Raw genomic sequence first — 9283 nt, 5'->3', positions numbered from 1 at the left:
AAAAAAAAAAAAAAAACCCTCCTCCATCTAAGAAAAAGAGGAAAAAAAACACATGAAGTATCACAATATGTCCAAAAAAATTGTAATTAGTAGAAAAAAAAAAGATCTAAGCTAGGAAACATAACACTTTGATTGCCTGAAAAATAAACAAATGCAAAAGCAGAGCTAGGAGACTAGAAAGCAAAAGCAGCTACTGAATGGTGCAACCACTTGCAAGCAAAAATGGTACATTTGAGGTCAGGGGAGAAGCTTTTACCCACATGTAGGTGATTGTAGTCAAGCATGGCTAGTTAGGGGAGAGGGGAAGATTGAAACGCAGTTATCTTGCCTAAAAGATTATCTTCAACTATATCTGTCACAAAGCTCAGAAAGTTAGACACTAAGTTAGTATCTCACTTTAGAAGCATGTTATCAAATACATATGTCACAACTATCAGATATATTCTACAAAATGGATTTCTCTCTTTCCAAGCTAATTACCTGTGCGGTTTCCCAGCTGAATGAGAGTTTTATCAAAACATAGGAGATTAAGCTTTTACATCAATTAATTGATCGAGACCGGGGTACGATGACCATAAAATGGGTACACCAATTATTCCGTAACAACCATCATTAAGCATGAGGAAGCTTCTTCTTTTATAAGTTATTAACTATTTTCCTCCAGATGAGACAAATTACGGTCTTTGGAGAAGAAGGCTAAGCCTGCAAAGGCAATTCTCGATAAGATCATCAACCCAAGAAGATGTAAGGTTTCTACAAGGAAATCTTTTATAGTACAGTTGGAAGCTAACAAAGCAGGGACTGTCTGAAGTATGCTTTTGTGAAAGACTTAGCGTAAGTCTAAGATAGGCTCGCATACATCATGCATTTCTCTAGAAAGTCATTCATTTTTGTTTCATCAAATGATTCAACGATTTTTTTCTTATAGGCAAATGATTCACCAATTGTTGTATACATAGTAATTAAAATTTAAAATTACTACGAAAAGTTTGTTAAGCTCTATGCAAGTTAATACAAGAGAAAATCTCTTTTCGATAACGACTACAAAGGATCTTACTAAAAAAGCGGAACTAAACACCCGCATAAACGAAGACTAGAGAGGAGATCTTGCAGCTAAAGTGCTTCAAATGTATATAGTCATAGCCTATGTTGCTCGGACTCTCCAAAAATGCCGTCAGGTGCATTTATGGAGGATCCAACACGAGTGCAACTGCATTTTGGATAGTCCGTTCAACATAGGTCATAGCTAACCATTTGGCACACAAATTAATACTCCAGAACACACCATATCCTAAAGGTGATTTCCTTTATTTCTTTTAATTAAATGCAGGTGTATTGAAGGTAAGCACTGATTGACTTCTTTAAAACTTATATTTTGACTAGTTCATTTATATAAAAAAAATAAAAAAATATTTACACTTCCTTAATGAATAAAAAGTACTCCTCATATGTCATTCTCATTCGTATATCAACAATTACATTTCACAATAACTAACATAGCAAAGGCAGAAGAAGGAAAAAAAATCTAGCTCCAAAACTAACACCACTTGATATTTAATTATTCATGTTAACGGGCAAAAAGGAAAGTAAGCAGAAAAATAAAACCTAATCAAACATTAAAATCATGAAACGGTAAACTCAACTCATGAAAAGCCTTTCCGCAGCTTCAGTAGTGCATTGTACATTTTTCTTCTGGAACCAACAGCATTAATCCCCATATCCTTGAGATCCTCCAGAGTCAACATGGGCAATACCTCATCATCAACCTCGTGTATCTCGAAAACGGGTGCGTATCTCCCCAGCCCCAAACCAATCAACCATTCCCTTACTCCAATGTTGTTCTTATCCCCTGAATTCACTCCTTCATTATTGAGGTCATCGTGATGGTCTCTGCTTTCGGACACTCTAGTCCTAATCCCCCTCCGATCCCAATACTGAAGGCCCATGTGTTCCATAGAGTTTACAGGGCTATGCTCTTTTACTGGGCTTTCCGAGCCCGGTGACGGCTCGAATTCCCGAAACTCTTCGTTATCATTGTTGTCTTCCCTGAAAAAGTTTGCTTCTTCGTGAATTCCTCCACCATTGAGCGTATCAAACTTAGATGAATGCCAATTTGTCCTCACTCTCTTCGCGGGTTTCCTCGATTTCGACTTCCGATTTCCCAAATCAAAGTTGTAATTGTTGTTGTCCTCGACGATGTTGTTGCTGTCGTCATAATTATCGCCGCCGGCGCCGCCGTTAACGAGGTTAGTTAAAGGCCGGGTCTTTGAGGTTTTAGCAGCGAGGGTAGGGTCCTTATGGAAACGCCAGGTTTTGGGGCCTCGTCGGAAGTGAGTGTCGGAAGGTGAGTTTCCGATCTCGCCTAATCGAACACTTGGTCGGCGCTGCCGTTTCGGAGCCAAGCTGGGGCCTAAGTTCTTGCTATTGACGTTGTTGGTTGGAGGGTTATCGGATGGGGGAGGTGGTGGAGCTATAGATGTTGTATTGGAGGTGGTGGTTGTAGCGGTGGCAGAAGGGATGGCAGCGGCGGTGATGGGGGCGTCGGGCTGCTGTAGCTCGGCCATGGAAGCAAAGTGGAAAGTGAAGAGGAGTGTGAGAGAGCGTGAGATAAGGCAAGTGAAAAGACGGGAATCAGGTGGATTGCAGCGATCCTTCGACACGTCGCGGGACAGGCTAAAGTGGCAAGCCGGACCTAGGGTTGGACATGAGCCGACTAGTTCGGGCTTAACTTTGATCCATTTGGATTTAGCTCAGGCTCGATTCTGTTACTTTGATCCAATTGGATTTAGCTCTGGCTTGATTCTATCGTGCCAATGGCTTTCTAGCCACTTATCACTTTGTAAAGCCGATATATCAACTTTTGGGTTTCCCATTTGAACACTTTTACTTGAGAAAATGGCTAGTAATAAACACCTTTAACCGTTAACTATGCTTATGTGACAATATTATAGCTGATGTAGATGTTTAATTTTGTGGGTAGATCAACCCCTAGATCTTGGTATATTGATAGAAAATCACAATGACACTAGACCTAAATTTCAGTACAATTTATGAACGTAACTTGTGACGACTTTCGTCGACTTTTGTTTCACAACGCGCTTGACTTTAAAACTTAAAACATGACTATAATAAGACTAAAATACCTCATAACATCACCTTATTATCATGTCAAGCAACCTTGTGATGACCCAAAAGGTCATCTTTTGTTTTAGAGTCCATTTTCGTGTTCTGAGGCCTTGAAAACCTCCTTGTATCTCTCCTCGATTTGCGTGCGCAGTCCGTGCGCGATTCCGGAAAGCTTTTATGTGAATTTTAACAAAAAATATTAAATTTGACCTTTAAATTGATTAAACTTGACATCGGTCAATATTTTTGGTAAACGGACCCGGACCCGTAATTTGACGATCCCGTAGGGTCCGTAGTAAAATATGGGACTTGGGCGTATGCCCGGAATCGAATTCCGAGGTTCCTAGCCCGAGAAAAGAATTTTTAAAGAAAATTGTTTGCTGGAAAATATAAGGACTTTTGGAAATGAAATGGTTTATAATCTTGATGGTATCGGGCCCGTATTTTGGTTCCGGAGCCCGGTACAGGCTTAATATAATATTACGTCATATATGTGAAATTTGGTAAGAATCCGAGTTGGTTTGGTATAAATCGGACCCTTGGTTGATAAAATAGAAATTTGAACTATCTTGTGAAATTCATGAGTTTGGTGTTAAATCCGTTGTTTGATATGTTATTTTAGCGATTTGATCGCACGAACAAGTTTGTATGATGTTTTTAGACTTGTGTGCATGTTTGGCTTGGAGCCCCGAGGGCTCGGGTGAGTTTTGGATAGGCCACAGAGTGTTTTGAACTTAGGAAACTCAGTTGTGCATCTGGTATTTTTGCACAGGCCTCTTATCTCGCAATTGCGAGATCAGGCTTCGCAATTGCGAAGTGAACAGGCCTGGGAAATACGACAAATATGTCGCAAATGCGAACCAGGCGTGGGCAGGCCCTCATCGCAAATGCAAACTCTGGGCCGGAATTTGCGAAGGCCCCTCTGTCGCAAATGCGACGTTTTCTTCGCAAATGCGAAGGTAGCAGAATTTCAAAGGGTTCGCAATTGCGAACCCCTGATCGTAATTGCGATAACTGCACCTGCTAAGTGAGATTTCAGACGGGATTTTTCATCATTTTACACTTCTCTCAAACCCTAAACATCCTTAAGCGATTTTTCAAAGACTCAAACTTCTTCAAATCATAGGTAAGTGATTTCTAACTCATCTTCTTCAATCTAATTCATCTTTTTACATGATTTCACTTCAAAATCTAGGGTTTTTCATGGGAAATTGGGTGTTCTTGGGTAGAAATTAGGATTTTTAAATTTTGGGAATTTGGACCTCCATTTGAGGTCGGATTTCAAAACTAATTGCATATTTGAGTTCACGGGTTAATGGATAATCGGGTTTTGGTTCGAACTTCGAGTTTTGACCAAGCGGGCCCGAGGTCGGGTTTTGACTTTTTGGGGAAAACATTGGGAAATTCATATTCATGCATTGGAAGTGGTTTAATTAGCATTTATTGATGTTGTTAAATTAATTATGGCTAGATACGAGTGAATTGGTGGTGGAATCGAGAGGTAAAGCGGTGGTTGAGTGTTGAATTGTCCGTTGGCTTGAGGTAAGTGTTTGGTTTACCTTGACTTGAGGGAATAAGAATTCCCGACTTATGTGCTAAATGAAATATCATGTGTTTTAGTTTGTTCCCTTCCCCGTTTCCTAGTATACTGCTTCTTGTCTTATTTGCTACTTGCTTAAACTGTTTCCATGCCTTAATTGCTACTTGCTCTTAAATGCTTCCATGCCTAATTGCTTCATATTAACTGTTGCCCTTTATTGAATTATTTAATTGTTTCATGTTAATTGTTGATGTTCCCATTGAGGTATTATTGGTTTCGTAGCTTTATTTTATTACCCCGTTGGCTTATATGGATTCATTGGTGCCTTATGGTGCACGTTGGTTGGTCTCACTGATTTGTTTTCATGAGTGAAGTTTTATAATCATAGCGATATTCCATTGTGTAGTTGAAGTATAAGAATTGTGGAAATTGAGTTAACTTGTGAAACACCTTGTATTTATTCTTTGCGATTGGTGTTGATATATACATATGTTGGGATCGGGTTGCACGCCGCAACAGGAGGAATAAGGGAGAATTGTGATTGTCTGGTGGGATCGGGTTGCATGTCGAAACAAGGAGTAATAAGGGTGGACAAGTGGGATCGGGTTGCGCGCCGCAACAGGAGGAATAAGGGTGATATGTGTTGAGGAGTAATAAGGGAGGACAGGTGGGATCGGGTTGCATGCCGCAACACGGAGGAATAAGGGAGAATATTGATACTGTTATTGTCGGAAATATTGATATTATTATTGTTTATATGGTGGGATCGGGATGCACGCCGCATCAGTTATTGTTTTTGGCATTTATTCTGTTGAAGTTATTATTGAGGTGTTGAAATTTCCTAAGGATTGGTTATAGCTGAATACAGGTAAACTGGTTGGGTCCTGTGTTGCTTTAATGCAAGTTCCGGTTATTTTCATTCCATACTTCTTCTCTGTTTATTATAAACTGTTGCAGGTTATATATATATATATATATATATATATATATATATATATATATATATATAATACACCGTCGTGGCCTCGTCACTACTTTGTCGAGGTTAGGCTCAGCACTTACCAGTACATGGGGTCGGTTGTATTGATGCTACACTCTGCGCTTCTTGTGCAGATCCCAGTGCTGGACCGTACGGACCGTAGTTCGAGGTTGCTGCCTTCAGACCAGTGGAGACCCGAGGTAGTCCTGCAGGCGTCCGCAGGCCTTGGCGTCCCCTTCTATCCTGTTTTTCGTTTCTGTTTTATCTACTTCCGAAACAGATGTGTATTTCTTTGTTCAGACTATTATGTGTAGTATTCGTAGATGGTCCGTGAAATTATGACACCAGTTCTGGGTGGAGTTTTATTATGGTTTCGCAATTGTATTAGATAACTTGTTAAACTCTGTTTCTTTCATTTTATTCCGCTGATTTACTTATGTTAACTTGCTAATTGTTAAAAGATAAAAGAAAAAGACGAAATAATTTGTAACGTTTTCTTGCCTAGCGAGTACAGTGTTAGACGCCATCACGGTCCCGACGTTGGGAAATTTGGGTCGTGACAAACCTAATTTTACTCCAAAAGTACAGGTTATAACATTCCCAATTTGCCGACTTTCGACGAAACTTATTTTCTTCATTCATTTAGCTTCTAAACCTTCCAAAACTCTTGGTACTTTTATTTCATGATCTTAGTACTTTCATAGATGATCTCATTTCCGAGCTTACATCAATTGAGTTACGATATACTTTTACGTACGGAAATATGGTGTGTAACATCATTTCCCCCGTTGGAACATTCATCCTCGAACGTTGGCTGATAAGCTCTTGCCATCTAGGCAACTATTCCGTGAATAAATCCAAAGGACAGGGCATTCCCTACTTTAGGTGACGAGGCCAATATGTATAGGATTTTTCTGCTCGTGCTTAGTCAAATTCTAGTATAGTTTATGATATCGTCAAATAGAGATTGAAACATCTATGTTAAAGACTTTTAATATTTCAACTACTATTTGAGAGAATCAATTTGATGAAAAGTGAGGGAGGTTTAATGCTTGTTAATTACTTAAATAAAAACCAAGAACTTGCGGAAGATTTATAATTTAAAAGAGTTGGGAATCGTTGAATTCACTTGATAGTATATTACAATAAAATCTCAATTTTTACATGTATTTCTCTGAGGAATAATTGCTTATTGCTAATACAATTATAGTTAGCTCACTAAGAATTAGTCAATTAATAGCACTCCGTGAGGTTATGTGATTAATTGGGTTAAAACTAGTGACGATTAGACCGAAATATTTTCTTGCTTGAATTGTGCTAAGAGGTAGTAAAAACTTCGTGAGAATATTTTTACTAAAAAAAATCAACAATCTTGCCTACAACAATTCCTCAGTAAGAATTAAAACCGAGGCAAACAAGATTACGAACTTGGAATAATAGTTTACTAAAAATTACTCTTACTCTACTATTTTATTCATTGGTTATTATATAACAATTTTGCTTCGTGATAATTACAAAATCAATATAAAAATAACAAAATATATAGAAGTGATAATAATAATTAATTAAAACTATTATTATAGCACAATACAATATAAAAAGAAAGTTTCAAGCCAAGGATGTATTAAACTGAGCTAGTATTATATCATTAAACATCAAACATACCCAGTAAAATCCCACTAGTGAGCTACTATTTTATATATATATATATATATATATATATATATATATATATATATAAAGCTTCATCAACTATCCCAACAAAAATGTTACTCCATTACTAAGTAATAAAAACTAATTTAGAACAAAGAACTTATGAAGGAATATTATTCTTCTAAAAGAAAGACAACTAGTAGAAAATACTAGAGACAAAGAGAGAGACCAAAGATTAGTTTTCTCCCGTAAGATACTTTCTCACAATACATTATGAGTGTCTATTTATAGATAATGTGTAGCAAAGGTGAGATGATGTTGCAACTTTAAGTCTTGAAGTTGTGACTTCAAATGTTGATGTTGTAACTTCAAGACTTCATGTTGTGACTTCAAAATTTGATTCAATCTTGTTTACCACGTGCATTGCTCTTTTTCCTCCTTGTTTTGCTTGTAGTACTCTTTCCTCAATTCATCTTTCCTCTGCAAAACTTGTTAGAAATTATAGGAGAATCGAATATATTTATTCATGGTTTATTTGAAAATCCTTATTTATACGTATGAAAATACATGAATAATTTATATTCATCAAATTCCCCCATACTTGAACTATTACTCGTCCTCGAGGAAAAAGCATTTTTTTTATTAATTTTGTTTATTGGAACAACTCTCTTCAAAAATCATTGTTTGCCTTGTGGAGAGAAAATTTATTCAAGATAAGGATTTCCTCATTTCCTAAAACTGATTAACCTTTTCAACCTCACAAAACATTTACCTTTCTTATGATTCCATCTATGTTTGGCAAGAACTTGCATTTCTTCTCCCTATGACTCTTAAGAATTGATAAATTTATGGCCACCGTCAACAAGAATTGTACTTCTTTATCCATAGGCTTGCTCATTATGTAAATCGCCACTAATGTAGTTTAAACACTATTTTCTAAAATCTTTTAGTAATGTTAGGGTTTAGGCTGGTAGGATAAAAGGAATATTTATTGTGACTTTTTTTTTGTTTCGTTTTTTATTTTTTTATTTTTTTATTTTTTTTGTAGCTATTGAAGCAATATATATTGTGAAATTTGAAGCAATTTCCTCTTCTTCCTTTTTTTTAAACAATACTTTCTGTACAATAGAGTTTTCTCTATATATGAATAATCTATATGTATACTGCTTCTTTGCCTTTTCTGCCGCCATTTTTTTTTTCTTTTAATAAGCTCCATCTCTGAATTTTTAGCTGAAGAGAAACAATTAGGAAGAAGTAATTACATATACATGGGTACCTATAATTTACTGGTTCATATTGTGGTGTGACAAGAAAGAATGGTTTACAGGCTTCAAAGTTGGTTACTAGGGATACAATTTTTTTTTGTTTTGGTTGCATTCTTAGGCCAAAAAGAAGAAATCAAAGAAAGCCTAATTCATTTTTCAGAAATTAGTATCAACTATTATTTCGCTTTGACAAATATTCTGAGCAAGTTCTAGTAGGGAATTACTGAATCTACCTGTTGATGTTCATAACTCTTCTCAATTTCAATAATTTATTGAGTTGAAGATACAAATCCTTGCTTTCACAAAATTGGAATAACAAACTTGGAAGTTATGTGATTCAAGAAGAAAAGAGTTAATATCTAAAAATGAAGAGATCTTATTTTGTGAATTTAATACTCACAGTAAAATAATAATCCATGAAAGAGAATTATATATAAGTGGTACTTTGTTTACGAAAATTAATGTAACGATCCGACCGCTAGTTTTGAGTATTTACACTTCGCTCGCCAGTTCTCGGGCATGGCTAGCCTCGTATGATGTATTATGACTTATGTAAATCGTCGGCTTTGGTTTTCAGGTTAATCGGAACAGATATGGAAGAATGATTCTCAGCTTAAAGCTTTAAATTTGAAAGGTTTGACCAAGTTTTGACTTTTTAGTATTTGATCTCGAATTTGGATTTTTATGACTTGGTTAGCTCCGTTAGCTGATTTTGGACTT

At 36.6% G+C, this 9283-nt stretch overlaps 1 protein-coding gene across 1 annotated transcript; it reads right to left on the bottom strand.

Annotated features, from left to right (window-relative positions):
• Positions 1-1423: 1423 nt before the first annotated feature.
• Positions 1424-2772, bottom strand: LOC109236538. Its single transcript, XM_019402732.1, has one exon. The coding sequence runs from the start codon at positions 2562-2564 to the stop codon at positions 1644-1646; it is 921 nt and encodes a 306-aa protein (XP_019258277.1). The 5' UTR covers positions 2565-2772; the 3' UTR covers positions 1424-1643.
• Between the last annotated feature and the right edge of the window lie 6511 nt (positions 2773-9283).

This window comes from Nicotiana attenuata, unplaced genomic scaffold (genome assembly GCF_001879085.1).
Source record: "Nicotiana attenuata strain UT unplaced genomic scaffold, NIATTr2, whole genome shotgun sequence".
Lineage (NCBI taxonomy): Eukaryota > Viridiplantae > Streptophyta > Magnoliopsida > Solanales > Solanaceae > Nicotiana > Nicotiana attenuata.
This window is presented reverse-complemented; position numbering and strand designations above follow the sequence as displayed.

Coding starts and splice junctions, on each gene's coding strand:
- LOC109236538 (XM_019402732.1), bottom strand. CDS start 2,564: ATGGCCGAGCTACAGCAGCCCGACGCCCCCATCACCGCCGCTGCCATC.